The sequence below is a fragment of the Coregonus lavaretus genome (genome assembly GCF_964263955.1).
Source record: "Coregonus lavaretus genome assembly, contig: HAP1_SCAFFOLD_641, whole genome shotgun sequence".
In the NCBI taxonomy this organism is placed as follows: Eukaryota; Metazoa; Chordata; class Actinopteri; order Salmoniformes; family Salmonidae; genus Coregonus; species Coregonus lavaretus.
Genome location: NW_028166765.1, coordinates 55181 through 83051, shown reverse-complemented (window position 1 = coordinate 83051; position 27871 = coordinate 55181). Strand labels below are relative to the sequence as shown.

At 45.6% G+C, this 27871-nt stretch overlaps 1 protein-coding gene across 1 annotated transcript in view; it reads left to right on the top strand.

The window, feature by feature from the left end:
• The window catches only part of LOC311114336 (protein shisa-5-like), a 30375-nt gene extending 5039 nt beyond the window's left edge, over positions 1 to 25336 (top strand). Inside the window, exons 3-5 of the mRNA XM_084189601.1 lie at positions 15438 to 15562; positions 23646 to 23855; positions 25021 to 25336. Of these exons, the coding sequence (XP_084045727.1) occupies positions 15438 to 15562; positions 23646 to 23855; positions 25021 to 25244 (559 nt within the window). The 3' untranslated portion in view covers positions 25245 to 25336. The remainder of the gene's footprint in view (positions 1 to 15437; positions 15563 to 23645; positions 23856 to 25020) is intronic.
• Positions 25337 to 27871: the final 2535 nt, after the last annotated feature.

The window sequence follows — 27871 nt, the reverse complement described above, 5'->3', positions numbered from 1 at the left end:
GAATTAAAATTGCTTTTTTGGGAGTTTGTATAATTTGATTTACACAACATGCCTGCCACTTTGAAGCTGCAAAATATTTGTAATTGTGAAACAAACAAGAAATAAGACAAAAAAAAGTCAAGACTTTGTAGAGCCACCTTTTGCAGCAATTACAGCTGCAAGTCTCTTGGCACATCTAGCCACTGGGATTTTTGCCCATTCTTCAAGGCAAAACTGCTCCAGCTCCTTCAAGTTAATAATAATAATAATATGCCATTTAGCAGACGCTTTTATCCAAAGCGACTTACAGTCATGCGTGCATAAATTTTTTTGTGTATGGGGGGTCCCGGGGTTCGAACCCACTACCTTGGCGTTACAAGCGCCGTGCTCTATCAGCTGAGCTACAGAGGACCAGTTGAATGGGTTCCGCTGGTGTACAGCAATCTTTAAGTCATACCACAGATTCTCAATAGGATTGAGGTCTGGGCTTTGACTAGGCCATTCCAAGACATTTAAATGTTTCCCCTTAAACCACTCGAGTGTTGCTTTAGCAGTATGCTTAGGGTCATTTGTCCTGCTGGAAGGTGAACCTCCGTCCCAGTCTCAAATCTCTGGAAGGGGGGGCGCTGTTGGAAGCCAAGGATGTAGCACGCGTCTCCCTATCGCTCCTGAGTTAGTGACCAAATTTATATATTTAACTTTGCAAAATTGCATACATTTCTGTTTGCCCAGGCGTCTGAAGAGACCCATAAACAACTCAGTTCAAGTTTAATAAATTTAAATTCGTAATGACATCAACCCGGCCAAAAACAGAGTCTGCAAGAGCAGGCCGCAACAAGCCTGCAACTTCTCCCGACTCACCCCCGCCACCGAACGCTGCCAATGCCGGCCCCACGGAAACACTGACTGTGGAGATGCTGCAATCCGTGATAGGCACCCTCAAAACCGACATTTTCGGAAAAATTGACTGTCTCTCTACCAATCTCAGGTCAGAGATATCAACGATCAAAGACGAGCTTAAAAAATCTATCGAGAGTATACAGAATAAGCTCGACGCACATGGGGTGACTTTATCGGATTTGGAGCGAGGTGCTACAGACCACAGCACTCGCGTTAGCGAGCTAGAGGCTAACGTCGGCTCATTGACAACTAGGGTGGCATTCCTCGATAATAGATGCGAAGATATGGAAAGTAGAATGCGGAGGAACAACATTCGTCTACTGGGAATACCGGAGGGAGTGGAGGGCCCAAGGCCCACGGAGTACATGGCCCAGCTACTTCAGGAGCTGCTCGGGCTAGAGGAGAAGCCATTGCTAGACCGGGCTCACCGCACTCTGCGTAGCCGACCCAGGGATGGAGAACCCCCACGACCATTTGTCATCAGGGTGCATTTCTTTCACGTCCGCAACGACATACTGAGAAGATCGGGAGAAGCATCCCCTCTTCTACATAAGGGTAAAAGAGTCTCGATATTTGCGGACTGCACAACAGCTGTGGCTAAGAGGCGGGCTAGCTTTGGAGCTGTGAAACGCCAACTACACGCCTGCCCGGGCGTGAAGTTCGGCCTCATCTACCCTGCGGTTTTGAGACTGACTTTACCGGACGGCTCCATGCACAGATTCGAGGACCCGGCTATAGCGGCAGATTTCATCAACAAGAACGTGAAAGCGGCTGTTGTACCGCATGGTGTGTAACAAATGGTTGGCTGGCTGGTCTTCCTAGCAGGCTAGTTAGCAGGCCGAATGGGTGACTAACGAAGCCATCTTTGCTGGGTTCATCGACATATGAATGTCATTCTCTTTTTTATCTCTTTATTTCCAGCCCAGGTTTGCCGCCTCTAATGCCAATATCTGGGGGTCTGCATGGCTGTTTCAGTTTGATCATTTACCATCTGCGTCGAGGTTAAACCTCTCTTAATCGAGGATAGTTTTCCTTAGACTCTATTGGGGACCATTCTATCCATGTTTGGCTTACTCTAGTTAAATGGTCACTAATCTTAGGTAGCACAGAGTAAGAGTTATCATGCTTAGCTCTAAACTTTCTTCGTATTTAGGGTTTTGCTTGCATCTCATTTGGGGAGATGCTTCGGCAAGGGCGGGTGTGAGGGAAGGGTTTGTTCACTCTCTATTTGTATATAGTTTGTATATGTTTTTTGTGCCTCTTCGTTTGTCTTTGTTTTTTACATTTGCGCTTTTAGGTTCAACTAAGATCTTCAGTTTACATTGTACCTTGTCCTTTACACATCCTCTCTCTCTCTTAAGATATGACTCAGCCTAGTGTAGCCCATACTGCTGGAGGGAATGGCTTTAATTTTCTTACTTGGAACTGCAGGGGCATAAATAACCCAGTTAAACGTAGTAAGGTGCTACACCATCTTCATCATTTGAAAGCTCACATCATCTTTCTCCAAGAAACTCATCTGAAGGTATCACAACACTCAAGTCTTAGGTGCAGATGGGTGGGTCAGGTGTTCCATTCCTCATTTCAGAGTAAGGCGAGAGGGGTGGCTATTTTACTTCACAGATCGGTACCTTTTACATGTTCTAAGGTGATCGCAGATCCCCATGGTAGATATATAATTGTCAGTGGTAGGCTGCTCAATACAAAGGTTCTTCTTGTTAATATCTATGCTCCTAATTGGGACAATGGTGATTTTTTCAAATCGGTTTTCTCTACACTCCCAGATATGTCCACCCATATGTTGATTTTAGGAGGTGACTTTAACTGTTGGTTAGACCCACAATTGGATCGATCCTCCACTAAACCTACCACCTTATCAACCTCAGCTAGAGTTGTTCGAACCTTTATGTCTGAATTCGCAGTCTCAGATCCTTGGAGAATGGTTAATCCAGCTGGGAAAGCATACTCTTTTTTTCTCATCGGTTCACCACACTTTTACGCGCATAGACTACTTCCTTGTTGATGACCGGCTCCTCCACTCCATATCTTCATGTTCATATAACCCAATTGTTGTATCTGACCACGCCCCTGTTACTATGGAAGTAGCTTTTCAAAATGTTGACAATCAGCGACCGCCTTGGCGACTAAAAACTCAACTGCTCAGTAATGAACACTTTGTCAATTTTGTCTTGAGTCAAATCGACTTTTTCATGATTACAAATAGAACCCCAAACATCTCTGCGTCTACTCTCTGGGAAACTTTGAAAGCTTATATCAGAGGTGAAATTATCTCCTACACCGCACATGAGAACAAATTGAAAAGGAATAGGTTATCTATGCTAACACGCTGTATTGCCCAATTAGATGACATTTATGCCGTTTCACCATCCCCGGATATTTATAAGGAACGTTTAACTCTGCAAGCAGAATTTGACACACTATTAACAGACCAGGTTACTGAAATGCTTGTCAAGTCTAGGAGCACTTACTATGAACAAGGAGATAAAGCCAGTAAATTATTAGCTCACAAGTTACGTCAACAATCATCATCATCTCAGATTACAAAAATTCGTACATCATCTGGGATATCATTAGATCCTGGGGGGATCAATGAGGAGTTCAAGAGAATTTACCAGTCTCTATATACCTCTGAAAGTAAAGCGGATACACTGGAATTGGATGATTTCTTCCACTCACTATCTGTGCCTTCGGTCGGCCGGGATTTGGTTAAAAAATTAGAGCAGCCGATCACTGTTGAAGAACTGTCTAACGCTGTCAAATCCCTTCAATCTGGGAGAAGCCCAGGGCCTGATGGCTACCCGACAGAGTTTTATAAAAAGTTTATCACCAAAATAGCCCCTATTCTAATTGAAATGTACAATGATGCATTTGTAAATGGTGCTCTCCCACATACTCTCACTCAAGCAACCATTTGTGTTATTCTTAAAAAAAACAAAGACCCTCTTGACTGTGCATCATACCGTCCAATTAGCCTGCTAAATGTGGACTATAAAATTCTAGCCAAAATTCTGGCAACGCGGCTAGAAACAGTCCTCCCATCAATTATCTCTCCGGATCAAACAGGATTTATAAAAAATAGACACTCATTCTTCAATCTCCGAAGATTATTTAATATTATATACAATCCTTCTGTCGACAATACCTCTGAAGCAATTATATCCCTGGACGCGGAGAAAGCGTTTGATCGGGTGGAATGGAAATACCTTTTTTACACTCTAAATAAATTTGGCTTTGGCTCCAAATTCATGACCTGGATAAAACTTCTGTACTCATCCCCCCAAGCCTCTGTCAGGACTAATAACACTCAATCAGATCGCTTCCCTTTGCAAAGATCGACACGTCAGGGTTGCCCTTTAAGTCCCTTACTGTTTGCCCTCGCCATAGAGCCACTTGCAATAGCACTTCGCTCCAACCCCCTCATCAAAGGCATAGTCAGATACGGGCACGAACACAAACTGTCTTTATATGCAGATGATTTATTAATATACACATCCAACCTTTCTGTCTCTGTCCCTGCTGCCCTTGCCACTTTCGCATCCTTCGGTCACTTATCAGGGTATAAACTAAATCTCAGTAAAAGTGAATTGATGCCACTTAACATGGCTGCAAAAAAATCCCCTTTACATAACTTGCCATTTAAAATAGCTCACAGTAGTTTTATTTATCTCGGGGTACATGTCACAATTAGGTTTGAAAACCTTTTTCAAGCCAACTTTGCTCCTCTCTTAACCCGTACTAAGGACGATTTGGAACGGTGGTCTTTGCTACACCTCTCCTTAGTTGCTAGAATTAACTCTATTAAAATGAATACTCTCCCTAAATTCTTATACCTCTATCAGTGCCTTCCAATATTTCTACCCAATACATTTTTCAAAAAGATCGACGGCCTAATTCTACCCTTTATATGGGACAAAAAGCCTCCTAGGATGCGAAAACAGCTCTTGCAGAGGCCCAAACCAGACGGCGGTCTAGCTCTACCAGATTTCAGACTCTATTATTGGGCCGCTAACCTTAGGATCATTCAGTACTGGTTGCAGAGCAGAGTGATATTCCCACCCCCAACTTGGCTGGAGATGGAGGCTGCCTCGTCTACACCGGCATCATTGTCTTCCCTCGCTCACTCCTCTATTACAGGCCCTTACTCCTCCTTCACCAATAATATATGTGTCAAAACAACATTGAAGATCTGGAATCAATTTAGGCGCCACTTTGGGTTTCAAACAACCTCTTCCTTGGCTCCGGTAGCCTCAAACCCAGCTTTTCCCCCATCTATGATTGATGGTGCTTTCTCAACATGGTCTAATCTCGGTATTAAAAGATTCAGAGATCTGTATACTAACAATACATTTAGTACGTTTCAACAATTATCAGCTAAATTTAGTCTCCCCAGACATCATTTTTTTAGGTTCTTACAAGTCCGGAGTTATGTCCGCAGCATAGATCCAGGATTCCCCAACCTTTCTGGTGGAACACAGTTCGACACATTTCTCACCCCACTTCCTAATCAGAAAGGCACATTGTCAATAATCTATAGTCAAATTTGCTCACTACAAGCCATCTCATTAAACAATATCAAATCCTCTTGGGAGGAGGAACTGGGTGAGGAAATATCTGATGAACTATGGGAAGGGGCACTCAAAAGGGTACATAGCTCTTCTATTTGCGCTCGACACGGCCTCATCCAATGCAAACTCATTCATAGGGCCCACTGGACCAAAGCAAGACTATCAAAAATTTACAAGGATGTGAACCCTAATTGTGTTCGATGTAACCAGTCCCCTGCTAATCATGTGCACATGTTTTGGTGCTGCCCATCTCTTGTTGGTTTCTGGAAAGACATCTTTAACACACTCTCAGAATTAAGCGGCACACAGATCGAGCCAGACCCTCTCATTGCATTATTTGGAGTTTCCTTACCCACAATACAATTGACCAAAATGAATAAGGATGTAATTGCCTTTGTCACGTTGTTAGCGAGACGATTAATTTTACTTAGATGGAAATCCTCTGCAGCCCCTTCTCATGCTCTTTGGATTAAATCTATTTTGAATTGCATAAAGTTGGAGAAAATAAAACAGACACTCAATGGGTCTGTAGACAAATTCTATGCAAAGTGGGCTCCCTTCTTTTCTTATGTTAAAAGAATACATTTCCCTGCAGTTCCAGAGTGATGTATATTTATATATTGGTGATGTAAGAAGCCTGGTATGTGCATATACGACATCTCGGATGTTAAGGACGGTAATAACTGTGCTAGCTGACCTATAACAACTGGATCAAAACAGATATTTTTCCTTTTTTTTTTTTTTTTTTTTTTTTTGTGTTTTATCTTATTTATATATTTAATGTCTATTTTTTCTTTCATGTCTGTCTCTCTATGTTTTGCTGTATCGTTGTCTTCAAATTGTTGTTCCATATTCATACCAAATAACTTTCAAGTGCAATTATTTACTAAATGCTGGTACTGAAAATTCAATAAACAAAGTATATAAAAAAAATAAAAAAAAATAAAAAAAAATCTCTGGAAGACTGAAACAGGTTTCCCTCAAGAATTTCCCTGGATTTAGCGCCATCCAACATTCCTTCAATTCTGACCAGTTTCCCAGTCTCTGCCGATGGAAAAACATCCCCACAGCATGATGCCGCCACCATGCTTCATGGTGTTCTCAGGGTGATGATAGGTGTTGGGTTTGCGCCAGACATAGCATTTTCCTTGATGGCCAAAAAGCTAAATTTTAGTCTCATCTGACCAGAGTACCTTCTTCCATATGTTTGGGGAGTCTCCCACATGCCTTTTGGCGAACACCAAACGTGTTTGCTTATTTTTTTCTTTAAGCAATGGCTTTTTTCTGGCCTCTCTTCCGAAAAAGCCCAGCTCTGTGGAATGTACGGCTTAATGTGGGCCTATGGACAGACTCTCCTATTTCCACTGTGGAGCTTTGCAGCTCCTTTAGGGTTATCTTTGGTCTCTTTGTTGCCTCTGATTAATGCCCTCCTTGCCTGGTCCGTGAGTTTTGGTAGGCGGCCCTCTCTTGGCAGGTTTGTTGTGGTGCCATATTCTTTCCATTTTTTAATAATGGATTTAATGGTGCTCCGTGGGATGTTCAAAGTTTCGGATATTTTTTTATAACCCAACCCTGATCTGTACTTCTCCACAACTTTGTCCCTGACCTGTTTGGAGAGCTCCTTGGTCTTCATGGTGCCGCTTGCTTGGTGGTGCCCTTTGCTTAGTGGTGTTGCAGACTCTGGGGCCTTTCAGAACAGGTGTATGTATATATACTGAGATCATGTGACACTTAGATTGCACACAGGTGGACTTTATTTAACTAATTATGTGACTTCTGAAGGTAATTGGTTGCACCAGATCTTATTTAGGGGCTTCATAGCAAAAGGGGGTGAATACATATGCACGCACCACTTTTTCCGTGATTTATTTTTTTAGAATTGTTTTTCATTTCACTTCACCAATTTGGACTATTTTGTGTATGTCCATTACATGAAATCCAAATTAAAATCCATTTAAATTACAGGTTGTAATGCAACAAAATAGGAAAAACGCCAAGGGGTGGGGTGAATACTTTCGCCAGGCACTGTATGCCCCACAGGGCTCTGGTTGAAAGTAGTGCCCTACAGAGGGAATAGGGTGCCATTGGGGACTCAAAGATAAGTTCAGTGGACTGTGATTGTGTGATTACTAACCTTGTCTGAGACCTGAGCTGAAACCCCCGAGCCACCAACACAACAGCCTGGTTGGGTTAGACCAGGGGTGTCAAACTCATTTTAGCTCAGGGGCCACATGGAGGAAAATCTATTCCCAAGTGGGCCGGACTGGAAAAATCATGGTGTATATATAACTTAAAAACAACTACTTCAGATTGTTTTCTTTGTTTTAATACGATCAACATACAACATAAAGCTGGAGCCTGAGGACAGTGTGTCCAAAATAGTACAAGCACAACATCACTATTAATCATAAAACACCTCAAGTTATTTGAAAGTTCTGAGGACAAAGAACACACAAACACACAATGCCTCAGTGATTCACAGAAGTATATCACAGATCACAGAACTATATCAGGGTGTCATTTCTCAGGCAGAAATGTAGATAAAAATAATGAAATCCTGTTCCCCAAACAAGTGCAAGAACCACAGAGTCAAGAATAGGTTAAATATACAAATAAAAAAAATCAATTAAAAACAATAGCATATCAACATAAAAACGTATAAACATAAATCTGAAAGCGTTGCTCAAACTCCCGTAACAGTCCCGTTATTTTATCTTTGAACCGCTTCATGTCTGCCACATGTTGGGTCGCGCACACATTTTTCAGACAGGGGAAGTGAGCTGCATCACCACCGGCAAGTTGCGTCTCCCACAATGACAGCTTCAACTTGAAAGAACGTATGCTGTCATAATACTGCGTGACAACTTTGTTGCGCCCTTGCAGCTGTTTGTTCAAGTTATTCAGGTGCTCTGTAACATCCACCATAAATGCAAGGTCCTGCATCCATTCTGCGGAATGAAATTCTAACACTGGTTTGCCCTTTTCTTCCATGAACTGTTCAATTTCTTCTCGTAAATCAAAGAAACGCCTCAGCACAGCACCTCGGCTTAACCATCTTACCTCAGTGTGGTATGGCAGGCCATAGATGTGGTCTTTCTCTCTGAGAAGGCTGTCAAATTGACGGTGATTCAGGCTTCTGGATCGGATTAACAGTTTGGATGACCACCTTCATGACGTTATCCGTCTTTAATGACTTGCAACACAAAGCCTCCTGGTGCAAAATACAGTGAAAAGTCAAAAAATCACGTCCTCCATTTGCAGATTGCACTTTCTCTCTGAACTTAGTCACAACGCCTGCTTTTTTCCCGATCATTGAGGGCGCACCATCTGTAGCCAGGCTGACAGCGCGGGACCAGTCCACTCCGACCCTGTCCAGCGCGCCGACGAGTGCGGTAAAAATATCAGCTGCTGTCGTTGTATCTGTCATCGGCACGAACTCCTCGGTGACAGTCAATGTGTCATCAACTCCGCGGATGAAAATGGCCAGTTGTGCAACATCTGTAATGTCCGTGCTTTCATCAATTGCAACCGAAAACGCAATAAATGACTTTACTTTTTGCTTCAACTGGCTGTCCAAATCCACTGAAAGATCGGAAATCCTGTCTGCAACTGTGTTTCTTGTCAGGCTGATATTTGCAAAAGCCTGCCGCTTTTCAGGGCACACAATCTCCGCTGCCTTCATCATGCATGTTTTTACAAATTCACCCTCACTAAATGGTTTTGAAGCCACTGCGATTTCATTAGCAATGAGGTAGCTAGCTTTCACTGCAGCGTCACTGATGTCTCGGCTGTGAGTAAACACAGACTGCTGTTTCTTCAGACCCGCCAACAGTTCATTCACCTTCTCTCATCTCCGCTGTCCTTGAAAGTTGTCATATTTGTCGGCATGAAGACTCACATAGTGGCGACGAAGGTTATATTCTTTCAGCACTGCAACATGCTCTGAACACACCAAACATACAGCTTTCCCATTCAATTCCGTGAAAAAATAGGATGACCATTTTTCTTGGAACACTCTGCACTCTGCGTCCAATTTTCTCTTTTTTGACAGAGACATATTGGGGCAATGAGGGTGCCAAAGCACATAATGTTAAAAGTAGAAGCCGTAATAAATATCGCGGGCAAAACAAAGTAGCTCATTGGCTGCACGTGCTTGACCTACTTGCTCTGCCCCGGTATAAACAGTTTGCTTTCTTAACACAATTGCTATTGCGCCATCCAGTGGACGCAATTGGAACAGCAGTTTATTTTATTGAAAAATTGCAGCTCATTTTTATACTTTACAAAATTATTATTATTATTATATTTTTTTTTTTATCATCTCGCGGGCCGGATTAAACCCGTTTGCGGGCCTGATCCGGCCCGCTGGCCGGACGTTTGACACCCCTGTGTTAGACATTTTGTTGTGGTGTCAACCTCAACAACAGCCCCTCATTAGACATTTTGTTGTGGTGTCAACCTCAACAACAGCCCCTCATTAGACATTCTGTTGTGGTGTCAACCTCAACAATAGCCCCTCATTAGACATTCTGTTATGGTGTCAACCTCAACAACAGCCCAGCACAATTATACAAGTTCAGTTCAGATCAGTGCAGCAATGAAACGTCCTTGCAGGACATGTAGGCTCTGTCAAAACCTCAGTAGAAAATAAACCACACGTAGACCACCCTCATCAACCCCACAGATGACCCTGGGACTGAACAGCTCCCTCTGCAACTGGATCCTGGACTTCCTGACGGGCCGCCCCCAGGTGGTGAGGGTAGGCAACAACACCTCTGCCACGCTGACTGTTAACACAGGGGCCCCACAGGTGTGTGCTTAGTCCCCTCCTGTACTCCCTGTTCACCCACGACTTCATCCACATTGATGGGGCTGCAGTGGAGCAGGTATAGAGCTTCAAGTTCGACATACAAGACCCCATAATGACTAAGCAAAAAAAACGTTTTTTAGAAATGTTAGCAAAAAACGGAAATATCACATTACAGTGGGGTAAAAAGTATTTAGTCAGCCACCAATTGTGCAAGTTCTCCCATTTCAAAAGATGAGAGAGGCCTGTAATTTTCATCATAGGTACACGTCAACTATGACAGACAAAATGAGAATTTTTTTCTCCAGAAAATCACATTGTACGATTTTCTATGAATTTATTTGCAAATTATGGTGGAAAATAAGTATTTGGTCAATAACAAAAGTTTCTCAATACTTTGTTATATACCCTTTGTTGGCAATGACACAGGTCAAACGTTTTCTGTAAGTCTTCACAAGGTTTTCACAAGGTATTTTGGCCCATTCCTCCATGCAGATCTCCTCTAGAGCAGTGATGTTTTGGGGCTGTCGCTGGGCAACACGGACTTTCAACTCCCTCCAAAGATTTTCTATGGGGTTGAGATCTGGAGACTGGCTAGGCCACTCCAGGACCTTGAAATGCTTCTTACGAAGCCACTCCTTCGTTGCTGGGGCGGTGTGTTTGGGATCATTGTCATGCTGAAAGACCCAGCCACGTTTCAACTTCAATGCCCTTGCTGATGGAAGGAGGTTTTCACTCAAAATCTCACGATACATGGCCCCATTTATTATTTTCCTTTACACGGATCAGTCATCCTGGTCCCTTTGCAGAAAAACAGCCCCAAAGCATGATGTTTCCACCCCCATGCTTCACAGTAGGTATGGTGTTCTTTGGATGCAACTCAGCATTCTTTGTCCTCCAAACACGACGAGTTGACTTTTTACCAAAAAGTTATATTTTGGTTTCATCTGACCATATGACATTCTCCCAATCCTCTTCTGGATCATCCAAATGCACTCTAGCAAACTTCAGACGGGCCTGGACATGTACTGGCTTAAGCAGGGGGACACGTCTGGCACTGCAGGATTTGAGTCCCTGGCGGCGTAGTGTGTTACTGATGGTAGGCTTTGTTACTTTGGTCCCAGCTCTCTGCAGGTCATTCACTAGGTCCCCCTGTGTGGTTCTGGGATTTTTGCTCACCGTTCTTGTGATCATTTTGACCCCACGGGGTGAGATCTTGCGTGGAGCCCCAGATCGAGGGAGATTATCAGTGGTCTTGTATGTCTTCCATTTCCTAATAATTGCTCCCACAGTTGATTTCTTCAAACCAAGCTGCTTACCTATTGCAGATTCAGTCTTCCCAGCCTGGTGCAGGTCTACAATTTTGTTTCTGGTGTCCTTTGACAGCTCTTTGGTCTTGGCCATAGTGGAGTTTGGAGTGTGACTGTTTGAGGTTGTGGACAGGTGTCTTTTATACTGATAACAAGTTCAAACAGGTGCCATTAATACAGGAACGAGTGGAGGACAGAGGAGCCTCTTAAAAAAGAAGTTACAGGTTTGTGAGAGCCAGAAATCTTGCTTGTTTGTAGGTGACCAAATACTTATTTTCCACCATAATTTGCAAATAAATTCATTAAAAATCCTACAATGTGATTTTCTGGATTTTTCTTTCTCAATTTGTCTGTCATAGTTGACGTGTACATATGATGAAAATTACAGGCCTCTCTCATCTTTTTAAGTGGGAGAACTTGCACAATTGGTGGCTGACTAAATACTTTTTTTCCCCACTGTATGTTCTGCATTTTTGATACAAAGATCTACTGTACTAGTTGTTCAGACTCTGTACATAAGTATTAGTGAGTACTCTGAAGCACCTTTGGCAGTGATTACAGCCTTGAGTCTTCTTGGGTGTGACGCTACAAACTTGGCACACCTGTATTTGGGAAGTTTCTCCCATTTCTTCTCTGCAGATCCTCTCAAGCTCTGTCAGGTTGGATGGGGAGCGTCGCTGCACAGCTATTTTCAGGTCTCTCCAGAGATGTTAGATCGGGTTCAAGTCCGGGCTCTGGCTGGGCCGCTCAAGGACGTTCAGAGACTTGTCCCGAAGCAACTCCTGCATTGTCTTGGCTGTTTGCTTAGGGTCGTTGTCCTGTTGGAAGGTGAACTTTTGCCCCCAGTCTGAGGTCCTGAGCGTTCTGGAGCAGGTTTTCATCAAGGATCTCTCTGTACTTTGCTCCATTAATCTTTCCCTCGATCCTGACTAGTCTCCCAGTCCCTGCTGCTGAAAAACATCCCCACAGCATGATGCTGCCACCACCATCTTTCACCGTAGGGATGATGCCAGGTTTCCTCCAGACGTGACGCTTGGCATTCAGGCCAAAGACTTCAATATTGGTTTCATCAGACCAGAGAATTTTGTTTCTCATGGTCTGAGAGTCTTTAGGTGCCTTTTGGCAAACTCCAAGTGGGCTGTCATGTGTCTTTTACTGAGGAGTGGCTTCCGTCTGGCCACTCTACCATAAAGGCCTGATTGGTGGAGTGCTGCAGAGATTGTTGTCCTTCTGGAAGGTTCTTCCATCTCCACAGATGAACTCTGGACAATTCCTTCGACCTCATTGCTTGGTGTCAACTGTGGGACCTTATATAGACAGGTGTCTGCCTTTTTCTAAATCACTTCCTCCCAGTTGCCCACTGCACTGAGGCTAGGAAACACTATCACCACTGATAAATCTACAATAATCGAGAATTTCAACAAGCATTTTGCTACAGCTGGCCATGCTTTCCATCTGGCTACCACTACCCCGGCCACCAACTCTGCACCCTCCGCTGAAACTTGCCCATGCCCCCCCCCCGCTTCTCCTTCACACAAATTCAGACAGCAGAGTTGGTGGCCCGGGTAGTGGTAGCCAGATGGAAAGCATGGCCAGCTGTAGCAAAATGCTTGTTGAAATTCTCGAGCTGCAAAATCTGGACCCCTACAAATCAGCTGGGCTAGACAATCTGGACCCTTTCTTTCTAAAACTAGCCGCCGAAATTGTCGCAACCCCTATTACTAGTCTGTTCAACCTCTCTTTCATAACGTCTGAGATCCCCAGAGATTGGAAAGCTGCCGCGGTCATCCCCCTCTTCAAAGGGGGTGACACTCTAGATCCAAACTGCTACAGACCTATATCCATCCTGCCCTGCCTTTCGAAAGTATTTGAAAGCCAAGTTAACAAACAGATCACCGACCATTTCGAATACCACCGTACCTTCTCCGCTATGCAATCCGGTTTCCGAGCTGGTCATGGGTGCACTTCAGCCACGCTCAAGGTCCTAAACGATATTATAACCGCGATTGATAATAGACAGTACTGTGCAGCCGTCTTCATCGACCTGGCCAAGGCTTTCGACTCTGTCAATCACCGCATTCTTATTGGCAGACTAAATAGCCTTGGTTTCTCAAATGACTGCCTCGCCTGGTTCACCAACTACTTCTCAGATAGAGTTCAGTGTGTCAAATCGGAGGGCCTGTTGTCTGGACCTATGGCAGTCTCTATGGGGGTGCCACAGGGTTCAATTCTCGGGCCGACTCTATTCTCTGTGTATATCAATAATGTCGCTCTTGCTGCTGGTGACTCTCAGATCCACCTCTACGCAGACGACACCATTTTGTATACATCTGGCCCTTCATTGGACACTGTGTTAACAAACCTCCAAACGAGCTTCAATGCCATACAACACTCCTTCAGTAGCCTCCAACTGCTCTTAAACACTAGTAAAACTAAATGCATGCTTTTCAATCGAACGCTGCTGGCACCCCCCCACCCGACTAGAATCACCACTCTTGACGGGTCTGACCTAGAGTATGTGGACAACTACAAATACCTAGGTGTCTGGTTAGACTGTAAACTCTCCTTCCAGACTCACATAAAGAATCTCCAATCCAAAGTTAAATCTAGAATCGGCTTCCTATTTCGCAACAAAGCCTCCTTCACTCATGCTGCCAAACATGCCCTCGTAAAACGGACTATCCTACCGATCCTTGACTTCGGCGATGTCATTTACAAAATAGCCTCCAACACTCTATTCAGCAAATTGGATGTAGTCTATCACAGTGCCATCCGTTTTGTCTCCAAAGCCCCATACGCTACCCACCACTGTGACCTGTACGCTCTTGTTGGCTGGTCCTCACTACATGTTCGTCGTCAAACCCACTGGCTCCAGGCCATCTATAAATCACTGCTAGGCAAATCCCCGCCTTATCTTAGCTCATTGGTCACCATAGCAGCACCCACCCGTAGTCTGCGCTCCAGCAGGTATATCTCACTGGTCATTCCCAAAGCCAACACCTCCTTTGGCCGCCATTCCTTCCAGTTCTCTGCTGCCAATGACTGGAACGAATTGCAAAAATCTCTGAAGCTGGAGACTCTTATCTCCCTCACTAACTTTAAGCATCAGTTGTCAGAGCACCTTACCGATCACTGCACCTGTACACAGCCCATCTGAAATTAGCCCACCCAACTACCTCATCCCTATATTGTTATTTATTTTGCTATTTTGCACCCCAGTATCTCTATTTGCACATAATCTCTTGCACATCTATCATTCCAGTGTTAATACTATTGTAATTATTTTGCACTATAGCCTATTTATTGCCTTACCTCCATAACTTGCTACATTTGCACACACTGTATATATATTTTCTGTTGTATTTTTGACTTTATGTTTTTTACCCCATATGTAACTCTGTGTTGTTTTTATCGCACTGCTTTGCTTTATCTTGGCCAGGTCGCAGTTGTAAATGAGAACTTGTTCTCAACTGGCTTACCTGGTTAAATAAAGGTGAAATAAAAAAATTAAAAATTAAAATTTGAATTTACCACAGGTGGACTCCAAGTTGTAGAAACATCTCAAGGATGATCAATGGAAACAGGATGCACCTGAGCTAAATTTTGAGTCTCATAGCAAAGGGTCTGAATTCTTATGTAAATAAGGTATTTCTGTTTTTGTTTTTGTTTTTTTGTGTTAAAATTTCAAACATTTTCGCTTTGACATTATGGGGTATTGTGTGTAGATTGATGAATAACATTTTGTATTTAATCCATTTTTGAATAAGGCTGTAACGTAACAAAATCTGGAAAAAAGTAAGGGGTTTGAATACTTTCCGAATACACTGACTGATGTTATGTCTCACTCTATTCCAGTGAAAGTATGAACACGTTGACCATCTCGTCATTGGTCGCAGCAGCTGTCATCATCATGATCAGTTTCATCTGTTGCTGCGTGTGTCCCTGCTGCTGCTTGTACAAAATGTGCCGGAAGCCCAGACGTAAGTCTCCTTGACAACATGAATCCTAGCATGTTTACTCCAAGACTGATTTTTAGATTTAAAAAAGTGTAATTGCTACTGCAATTTATTTAAAACTTTTAAAATGTTAAACTTATGCTCGGCGTTACTCTGGACCCTGATCTCTCTTTTGACGAATATATCAAGAATATTTCAAGGGCAGCTTTTTTCCATCTTCGTAACATTGCAAAAATCGGAACTTTTTGTCCAAAAAATATGCAGAAAAACTAATCCATGCTTTTGTCACTTCTAGAATAGACTACTGCAATGCTCTACTCTCCGGCTACCCGGATAAAGTACTAAATAAACTTCAGTTAGTGCTAAACACGGCTGCTAGAATCTTGACTAGAAGCAAAAAAAATGTGATCATATTCCTCCAGTGCTAGCCTCTCTACACTGGCTTCCTGTTAAGGCTAGGGCTGATTTCAAGGTTTTACTGCTAACCTACAAAGCATTACATGGGCTTGCTCCTACCCATCTCTCCGATTTGGTTCTGCCGTACATACCTACACGTACGCTATGGTCACAAGACGCAGGCCTCCTTATTGTCCCCTCGGGCTCGTGTGGTGGAGGAGATCTTCCTGGGCTATACTCAGCCTTGTCTCAGGGTAGTAGGTTGGTGGTCTGTTGATATCCCTCTGGTGGTGTGGGGGCTGTGCTTTGGCAAAGTGGGTGGGGTTATATCCTGCCTGGTTGGCCCTGTCCAGGGGGTATCGTCGGACGGGGCCAGTGTCCCGTCCCCCCGTCCCCCCCCCCGTCTCAGCCTCCAGTATCTATAATGCAAAAGTCTATGTGCCGGGGGCTAGGGTCAGTCTGTATCGTCGGACAGGGTTTGTTTGTGTCCGTCCCCCGTCTCAGCCTCCACATAATTCTCCTGTCTTATCTGGTGTCCTGTGTGAACTTAAGTATGCTCCCTCTAATTGTCCCATCTCTCTCTCTCTCTCTCTCTGTCTCTCTCTATGAACGTTAGAACATCTTGAAGAACAATCTGGCCTTAATTGGCCTGTACTCTTATAATCTCCACCCGGCACAGCCAGAAGAGGACTGGCCACCCCTCAGAGCCTGGTTCCTCTCTAGGTTTCTTCCTAGGTTCCTGCCTTTCTAGGGAGTTGTTCCTAGCCACCGTGCTTCTACATCTGCATTACTAGCTGTTTGGGGTTTTAGGCTGGGTTTCTGTACAGCACTTTGTGACTGTATAAGCACATCCGCTGATGTGAAAAGGGCTTTATGAATAAATTAGATTTGATGATACAGGAAGTGGGTCGACCGCTCCCACGTTGATCCCGGCCGGCAGGCAGTGATGGGGCGTGTCCCAAATGGCACCCTATTTCGTTTGTAGTCCACTACCTTGGTCAAAACAAGTGCACTACATAGGGAGTAGTGCCATTGGGGAAGCAGTCAAACAGTGACAGGCCCAGCTCTCCCTGGACTGGGGCACGAGGGTTGATTTTGTAAGCCACTTCCTCCTTACAATGGAACAGAAACCTACTGGATGGAACCTAACCTTTTTAGAGGAACAGAACATATCTTCCTCTTTTTGAGTTCTGGAAAAGAGATCTCAAAATCATTTCTGTATTGCTAAACATGCAAAAAACACGGATTTATAGTTACATTTTCTGAACATTTCTGATTCATTCAACTGAATGATTAAACATGACATCACCATTTGTATAGTCTAAGAGTGTATTTATTTAACCTTTTTTTATTTTGGAACGCAAACACAAAGATTGGCGTAGGTACATTGGTAGTTAGAATGGTGTATGTACATTTGGGAACTGGCAGCATTGAGTAAGAGTGGAATGTTACCAGTTGTTTGGCAACATTTGTATAAATAAACACGCCCTATAAATGTGTGTAAGCCAGTGGTGTTATGGCACAGATATCCTTCTGAAAACTATCCTGCGCTGACTGGGGTTTCTCACCGCTCTTTCTGATCATCATGCTGTGTTGCTGCTGCCCACACACACACACACACACACACACACACACACACACACACACACACACACACACACACACACACACACACACACACACACACACACACACACACACACACACTGCTAGCTAGCTCCTGTCTCTGAGTATGACATGTATCTGTCAGACGACCCCTCAGCTTCCGCCTACACATTTTAGGATTTTACTCTCTGGTTAACACTGAGGTATTCAAAACACACTGGGACTCTTCTCATCGAACTAGCGAACCAAACAAAGGAGATGTGAACTGTCTGAGTGTAAAGGTCTGTGTAGTGGCTTCAAACAAATGGCTCTAATAGCCTGCTTTTCTGAAATGTTTCCTAAATGTTTTTTTTTCTAATATTTTTACTTTGCTCTCAACTACCCTGAGAGCAACCCAGGTATACCTTTACAGGGTACCCGATGCCAATATACCAGGGTACCCTACACCAATATACCAGGGTACCCTATGCCAATATACCAGGGTACCCGATGCCAATATACCAGGGTACCCGATACCAATATACCAGGGTACCCGATGCCAATATATCAGGGTACCCGATGCCAATATACCAGGGTACCCTATACCAATATACCAGGGTACCCGATACCAATATATCAGGGTACCCTATACCAATATACCAAGGTACCCGATGCCAATATACCAGGGTACCCGATGCCAATATACCAGGGTACCCGATGCCAATATACCAGGGAACCCGATGCCAATATACCAGGGTACCCGATGCCAATATACCAGGGTACCCGATGCCAATATACCAGGGTACCCTATACCAATATACCAGGGTACCCTATGCCAATATACCAGGGTACCCGATGCCAATATACCAGGGAACCCGATGCCAATATACCAGGGTACCCGATGCCAATATACCAGGGTACCCGATACCAATATACCAGGGTACCCGATGCCAATATACCAGGGTACCCGATGCCAATATACCAGGGAACCCGATGCCAATATACCAGGGTACCCGATGCCAATATACCAGGGTACCCGATGCCAATATACCAGGGTACCCTATACCAATATACCAGGGTACCCTATGCCAATATACCAGGGTACCCGATGCCAATATACCAGGGAACCCGATGCCAATATACCAGGGTACCCGATGCCAATATACCAGGGTACCCGATACCAATATACCAGGGTACCCGATGCCAATATACCAGGGAACCCGATGCCAATATACCAGGGTACCCTATACCAATATACCAGGGTACCCGATGCCAATATACCAGGGTACCCGATGCCAATATACCAGGGTACCCGATGCCAATATACCAGGGTACCCGATGCCAATATACCAGGGTACCCTATACCAATATACCAAGGTACCCGATGCCAATATACCAGGGTACCCGATACCAATATACCAGGGTACCCGATGCCAATATACCAGGGTACCCGATACCAATATACCAGGGAACCCGATGCCAATATACCAGCGTACCCGATGCCAATATACCAGGGTACCCGATACCAATATACCAGGGTACCCTATACCAATATACCAGGGTACCCGATGCCAATATACCAGGGTACCCGATGCCAATATACCAAGGTACCCGATGCCAATATACCAGGGTACCCGATGCCAATATACCAGGGTACCCGATGCCAATATACCAGGGTACCCGATGCCAATATACCAGGGTACCCGATGCCAATATACCAGGGTACCCGATGCCAAAATACCAGGGTACCCTATACCAATATACCAGGGTACTCGATACCAGGGTACCCGATACCAATATACCAAGGTACCCGATGCCAATATACCAGGGTACCCGATGCCAATATACCAGGGTACCCTATACCAATATACCAGGGTACCCGATGCCAATATACCAGGGTACCCGATGCCAAAATACCAGGGTACCCTATACCAATATACCAGGGTACTCGATACCAGGGTACCCGATACCAATATACCAGGGTACCCGATACCAATATACCAGGGTACCCGATGCCAATATACCAGGGTATCCGATGCCAATATACCAGGGTACCCTATGCCAATATACCAGGGAACCCGATGCCAATATACCAGGGTACCCGATACCAATATACCAGGGTACTCGATACCAGGGTACCCGATGCCAATATACCAGGGTACCCGATGCCAATATACCAGGGTACCCTATACCAATATACCAGGGTACCCGATACCAATATACCAGGGTACCCGATACCAATATACCAGGGTACCCGATGCCAATATACCAGGGTATCCGATGCCAATATACCAGGGTACCCTATGCCAATATACCAGGGAACCCGATGCCAATATACCAGGGTACCCGATACCAATATACCAGGGTACTCGATACCAGGGTACCCGATGCCAATATACCAGGGTACCCGATGCCAATATACCAGGGTACCCTATACCAATATACCAGGGTACCCGATGCCAATATACCAGGGTACCCGATACCAATATACCAGGGTACCCGATGCCAATATACCAGGGTACCCGATGCCAATATACCAGGGTACCCGATGCCAATATACCAGGGTAGGTACCCGATGCCAATATACCAGGGAACCCGATGCCAATATACCAGGGTACCCTATACCAATATACCAGGGTACCCGATGCCAATATACCAGGGTACCCGATGCCAATATACCAGGGTACCCGATGCCAATATACCAGGGTACCCGATGCCAATATACCAGGGTACCCGATGCCAATATACCAGGGTACCCTATACAACCGTTATGGAAACATGCCCAGCCCTACATGCATTTCCTGTATGTGATGTACAGTCGTGGTCAAAAGTTTTGAGAATGACAAAAATACTAATTTTCACAATGTCTGCTGCCTCAGTTTTGATGATGGCAATTTGCATATACAGTGATGGAAAAAAGTATTTGATCCCCTGCTGATTTTGTATGTTTGCCCACTGACAAAGACATGATCAGTCTATAATTTTAATGGTAGGTTTATTTGAACAGTGAAAGACAGAATAACAACAAAAATATCCAGAAAAACGCATGTCAAAAATGTTATAAATTGATTTGCATTATAATGAGGGAAATAAGTATTTGACCCCTCTGCAAAACATGACTTAGTACTTGGTGGCAAAACCCTTGTTGGCAATCACAGAGGTCAGACGTTTCTTGTAGTTGGCCACCAGGTTTGCACACATCTCAGGAGGGATTTTGTCCCACTCCTCTTTGCAGATCTTCTCCAAGTCATTAAGGTTTCGAGGCTGACGATTGGCAACTCGACCCTTCAGCTCCCTTCACAGATTTTCTATGGGATTAATGTCTGGAGACTGGCTAGGCCACTCCAGGACCTTAATGTGCTTCTTCTTGAGCCACTCCTTTGTTGCCTTGGCCGTGTGTTTTGGGTCATTGTCATGCTGGAATATCCATCCACGACCCATTTTCAATGCCCTGGCTGAGGGAAGGAGGTTCTCACCCAAGATTTGACGGTACATGGCCCCGTCCATCATCCCTTTGATGCGGTGAAGTTGTCCTGTCCCCTTAGCAGAAAAACACCCCCAAAGCATAATGTTTCCACCTCCATGTTTGACGGTGGGGATGGTGTTCTTGGGGTCATAGGCAGCATTCCTCCTCCTCCAAACACGGCGAGTTGAGTTGATGCCAAAGAGCTCCATTTTGGTCTCATCTGACCACAACACTTTTCACCCAGTTCTTCTCTGAATCATTCAGATGTTCATTGGCAAACTTCAGACGGCCCTGTATATGTGCTTTCTTGAGCAGGGGGACCTTGCGGGCGCTGCAGGATTTCAGTCCTTCACGACGTAGTGTGTTAACAATTGTTTTCTTGGTGACTATAGTCCCAGCTGCCTTGAGATCATTGACAAGATCCTCCCGTGTAGTTCTGGGCTGATTCCTCACCGTTCTCATGATCATTGCAACTCCACGAGGTGAGATCTTGCATGGAGCCCCAGGCCGAGGGAGATTGACAGTTATTTTGTGTTTCTTCCATTTGCGAATAATCGCACCAACTGTTGTCACCTTCTCACCAAGCTGCTTGGCGATGGTCTTGTAGCCCATTCCAGCCTTGTGTAGGTCTACAATCTTGTCCCTGACATCCTTGGAGAGCTCTTTGGTCTTGGCCATGGTGGAGAGTTTGGAATCTGATTGATTGATTGCTTCTGTGGACAGGTGTCTTTTATACAGGTAACAAACTGAAATTAGGAGCACTCCCTTTAAGAGTGTGATCCTAATCTCAGCTCGTTACCTGTATAAAAGACACATGGGAGCCAGAAATCTTTCTGATTGAGAGGGGGTCAAATACTTATTTCCCTCATTAAAATGCAAATCAATTTATAACATTCTTGACATGTTTTTCTGGATTTTTTTGTTGTTATTCTATCTCTCACTGTTCAAATAAACCTACAATTAAAATTATAGACTGATCATTTCTTTGTCAGTGGGCAAACGTACAAAATCAGCAGGGGATCAAATACTTTTTTCCCTCACTGTACTCCAGAATGTCATGAAGAGTGATCAGATGAATTGCATTTAATTGCAAAGTCCCTCTTTGCCATGAAAACGAACTTAATCCCAAATAAACATTTCCACTGCATTTCAGCCCTGCCACAAAAGGACCAGCTGCCATCATGTAAGTGATTCTCTCGTTAACACAGGTGAGAGTGTTGAAGAGGACAAGGCTGGAGATCACTCTGTCATGCTGATTGAGTTAGAATAACAGACTGGAAGCTTTAAAAGGAGGGTAGTGCTTGAAATCATTGTTCTTCCTCTGTTAACCATAGTTACCTGCAAGGAAACACATGCCGTCATCATTGCTTTGCACAAAAAGGGCTTCACAGGCAAGGATATTGCTGCTAGTAAGATTGCATCTAAATCAACCATTTATCGGATCATCAAGAACTTCAAGGAGAGAGGTTCAATTGTTGTGAAGAAGGCGTCAGGGCGCCCAAGAAAGTCCAGCAAGCGCCAGGATCGTCTCCTAAAGTTGATTCAGCTGCGGGATCAGGGCACCATCAGTGCAGAGCTTGCTCAGGAATGGCAGCAGGCAGGTGTGAGTGCATCTGCACGCACAGTGAGGCGAATACTTTTGGAGGATGGCCTGGTGTCAAGAAGGGCAGCAAAGAAGCCACTTCTCTCCAGGAAAAACATCAGGGATAGACTGATATTCTGCAAAAGGTACAGAGATTGGACTGCTGAGGACTGGGGTAAAGTCATTTTCTCTGATGAATCCCCTTTCCGATTGTTTGGGGCATCCAGAAAACACCTTGTCCGGAGAAGACAAGGTGAGAGCTACAATCAGTCCTGTGTCATGCCAACAGTAAAGCATCCTGAGACCATTCATTCATGTGTGGGGTTGCTTCTCAGCCAAGGGAGTGGGCTCACTCACATTTTTGCCTAAGAACACAGCCATGAATAAAGAATGGTACCAACACATCCTCCGAGAGCAACTTCTCCCAACCATCCAAGAACAGTTTGGTGACGACCAATGCCTTTTCCAGCATGATGGAGCACCTTGCCATAAGGCAAAAGTGATAACTAAGTGGCTCGGGGAAAAAAACATCGACATTTTGGGTCCATGGCCAGGAAACTCCCCAGACCTTAATGCCATTGAGAACTTGTTGTCGATCCTCAAGAGGCGGGTGGACAAACAAAAACCCACAAATTCTGACAAACTCCAAGCATTGATTATGCAAGAATGGGCTGCCGTCAGTCAGGATGTGGCCCAGAAGTTAATTGACAGCATGCCAGCGCGGATTGCAGAGGTCGTGAAAAAGAAGGGTCAACACTGCAAATATTGACTCTTTGCATAAACTTTATGTCATTGTCAATAAAAGCCTTTTGACACTTATGGAATGCTTGTAATTATACTTCAGTATACCATAGTAACATCTGACAAAAATATCTCATAACACTGAAGCAGCGAACTTTGTGAAGACCAACACTTGTGTCATTCTCTCAACTTTTTGACCACGACTGTATAGTGTGATGTGGTGAAAGCCCCAGCAACCTGAACAGATGTCTGTCTGTCAGAATAGGGAACTCTGTTTATTCATCGTATTTCTATCTGCATATTTCGTTTACCCCTGGTGTATATCTCTCCCCCCCCAGCGGTGATAGCCACGACCACCCACACCACGGTGGTGAATACCCAGTACCCCCAGCAGCCCGTCCAGCCCTACCAGGGGGCTCCCCAGTACCCAGCCTTCCAGCCCATGCCTGTCCAGCCCGGCTATGGAGGTGGCCAACCCGTACCCACAGCACCAGGCTACCAGGGACAGCCCTTCCAGCCAGGACCACCCCCTCCTTACCAAGAGACTGGTAAGTGTCAGAGTACACAGGACATGAGGAGAATCTGTTGTCATCAGAATCGTGTTCAGTGGGGCACACCGACGCAAAACGTTTTACAACAGAAAATGGCATGTTAGGATCATGATGGTTTAGATTAGATGTACTTCAGATAGTATTACTTAGTTATGTAGTAATGTATTACTTGTAGGTGGAAAGTGAAGCTTATTTGTAAGTGAAAAGATGAGAATCCTGACGGTTCCTGCCAAAGCATTTGCTCCTTATTTGACTACCTGAAAAAACACCTCTGGTGTGGTGTCAGTGGGTCTGGTCTGGTGTGGTGTCAGTGGGTCTGGTCTGGTCTGGTGTGGTGTCAGTGGGTCTGGTCTGGTCTGGTGTGGTGTCAGTGGGTCTGGTCTGGTGTGGTGTCAGTGGGTCTGGTCTGGTCTGGTGTGGTGTTAGTGTGTCTGGTCTGGTGTGGTGTTAGTGGGTCTGGTCTGGTGTGGTGTCAGTGGGTCTAGTCTGGTCTGGTGTGGTGTCAGTGGGTCTGGTCTGGTGTGGTGTCAGTGGGTCTGGTCTGGTCTGGTGTGGTGTTAGTGTGTCTGGTCTGGTGTGGTGTTAGTGGGTCTGGTCTAATGGTGAAAGCACAGCAATGCATGAAGATTCCTTATCTGCTACCAGTCTTCAGTGTGCAGTGCAAAACACAGTGTTGTCAGATAAACAAAATGTAATATTCTGACCAGACCAGACCCACTGACCCCACACCAGACCAGACCAGACCAGACCCACTGACCCCACACCAGACCAGACCAGACCCACTGACCCCACACCAGACCAGACCAGACCAGACCCACTGACCCCACACCAGACCAGACCAGACCCACTGACCCCACACCAGACCAGACCAGACCAGACCCACTGACCCCACACCAGACCAGACCAGACCAGACCCACTAACACCACACCAGACCAGACCAGACCCACTAACACCACACCAGTGGGTCTGGTGTGGGGTCAGTGGGTCTGGTCTGGTCTGGTGTCAGTGGGTCTGGTCTGGTGTGTTCTCAGTGGGTCTGGTCTGGTCTGGTGTGTTCTCAGTGGGTCGGGTCTGGTGTGTTGTCAGTGGGTCGGGTCTGGTCTGTGTTCTCAGTGGGTCTGGTGTGGTCTGTGTAATGTCCTCTCTCTCTCTCTCTACCAGGTCCAGCGTATCCTCCTGCTATTCCAGTGCCTTATAGTCAGGCTGGGTTCAGTCCAGGACAGCCATCCTACCCTCTCCAGCCTCCAGCCCAGTGTCAGCCAGCCTACCCTGGTGCACCACCCGCCCAGCCCGACTTCCTCTCTGCCCAGCCCAACTTCCTCTCTGCCCAGCCTGCCTACAACCCTGCCTTCGTGGAGCCCCAGCCTCCCAAGACTGGCTACTGAAGCAGCTCCACCTCTCCCATTCTCGCTCTCGTGGGCTAGAAACTGACTGACTGACTGAATGGGGGCCTAGAAACAGACTGACTGACTGGGGGGCTAGAAACTGACTGACTGACTGAATGGGGGCCTAGAAACAGACTGACTGACTGACTGGGGGGCTAGAAACAGACTGACTGACTGAATGGGGGGCTAGAAACAGACTGACTGACTGGGGGGCTAGAAACAGACTGACTGACTGGTGGGCTAGAAACAGACTGACTGACTGAATGGGGGGCTAGAAACAGACTGACTGACTGACTGACTGGGGGGCTAGAAACAGACTGACTGACTGGGGGGCTAGAAACAGACAGACTGACTGAATGGGGGGCTAGAAACAGACTGACTGACTGGGGGGCTAGAAACAGACTGACTGACTGGGGGGCTAGAAACAGACAGACTGACTGAATGGGGGGCTAGAAACAGACTGACTGACTGACTGACTGACTGGGGGGCTAGAAACAGACTGACTGACTGAATGGGGGGCTAGAAACAGACTGACTGACTGACTGGGGGGCTAGAAACAGACTGACTGACTGACTGGGGGGCTAGAAACAGACTGACTGACTGGGGGGCTAGAAACAGACAGACTGACTGAATGGGGGGCTAGAAACAGACTGACTGACTGACTGGGGGGCTAGAAACAGACTGACTGACTGAATGGGGGGCTAGAAACAGACTGACTGACTGACTGGGGGGCTAGAAACAGACTGACTGACTGGGGGGCTAGAAACAGACTGACTGACTGGGGGGCTAGAAACAGACTGACTGACTGAATGGGGGGCTAGAAACAGACTGACTGACTGGGGGGCTAGAAACAGACTGACTGACTGGGGGGCTAGAAACAGACTGACTGACTGAATGGGGGGCTAGAAACAGACTGACTGACTGACTGGGGGGCTAGAAACAGACTGACTGACTGAATGGGGGGCTAGAAACAGACTGACTGACTGACTGGGGGGCTAGAAACAGACTGACTGACTGACTGGGGGGCTAGAAACAGACTGACTGACTGACTGGGGGGCTAGAAACAGACTGACTGACTGACTGGGGGGCTAGAAACAGACTGACTGACTGACTGGGGGGCTAGAAACAGACTGACTGACTGACTGACTGGGGGGCTAGAAACAGACTGACTGACTGACTGACTGGGGGGCTAGAAACAGACTGACTGACTGACTGGGGGGCTAGAAACAGACTGACTGACTGAATGGGGGGCTAGAAACAGACTGACTGACTGGGGGGCTAGAAACAGACTGACTGACTGGGGGGCTAGAAACAGACTGACTGACTGGTGGGCTAGAAACAGACTGACTGACTGGGGGGCTAGAAACAGACTGACTGACTGACTGGGGGGCTAGAAACAGACTGACTGACTGGGGGGCTAGAAACAGACTGACTGACTGGGGGGCTAGAAACAGACTGACTGACTGGGGGGCTAGAAACAGACTGACTGACTGACTGGGGGGCTAGAAACAGACTGACTGACTGAATGGGGGGCTAGAAACAGACAGACTGACTGAATGGGGGGCTAGAAACAGACTGACTGACTGGGGGGCTAGAAACAGACTGACTGACTGACTGACTGGGGGGCTAGAAACAGACTGACTGACTGGGGGGCTAGAAACAGACTGACTGACTGACTGGGGGGCTAGAAACAGACTGACTGACTGACTGGGGGGCTAGAAACAGACTGACTGACTGACTGGGGGGCTAGAAACAGACTGACTGACTGAATGGGGGGCTAGAAACAGACAGACTGACTGGAGCCAAAGATACAGTCATGATCCGGTCAATTCACAAAGCTTATATAGAAATATGACTCCAACCTAATCTCAACTTATCAATATGACTCCACCCTGTTCTCACCTTATCAATATGACTCCAACCTGTTCTCACCTTATCAATATGACTCCAACCTGTTCTCGCCTTATCAATATGATTCCACCCTGTTCTCACCTTATCAATATGACTCCAACCTGTTCTCGCCTTATCAATATGATTCCACCCTGTTCTCACCTTATCAATATGACTCCAACCTGTTCTCGCCTTATCAATATGATTCCACCCTGTTCTCGCCTTATCAATATGATTCCAACATGTTCTCGCCTTATCAGCATGACTCCAACCTGTTCTCACCTTATCAACATGACTCCAACCTTTATAGAACTCACGTGGGATTTAACTGAACAATGGCTGTATCCCAAATTGCACCCTATTCCCTATACAGTGCACTAACCCTGGTCAAAAGTAGTGCACTACATAGGGAATAGGGTGCCATTTGGGATATATCCTGTGTGTTTACTTTGTGTTGGGGCCAGGAGTTTTTCTGGTATCTTCGTAACCTGCCCAGGAAACCTTGGGGTCTAGTGTATATTTAGGGCCTGGTCAAGTCTTGGGTTTCATCCCAAATGGCACCCCCTATTTCCTTATATAGTGCACTGCTTTTGACCAGGACCCAATGGTCAGGGCTCTGGTCCAAAGTGGTGCACTATATAGGGAATAGGGTGCCATTCTTTTTTGTTTTTCATGTTTAGGAAAAGCTCTGGGCCACTATGTTAACGGTAATCATGTTATTGGTGTTCATGTTGGAG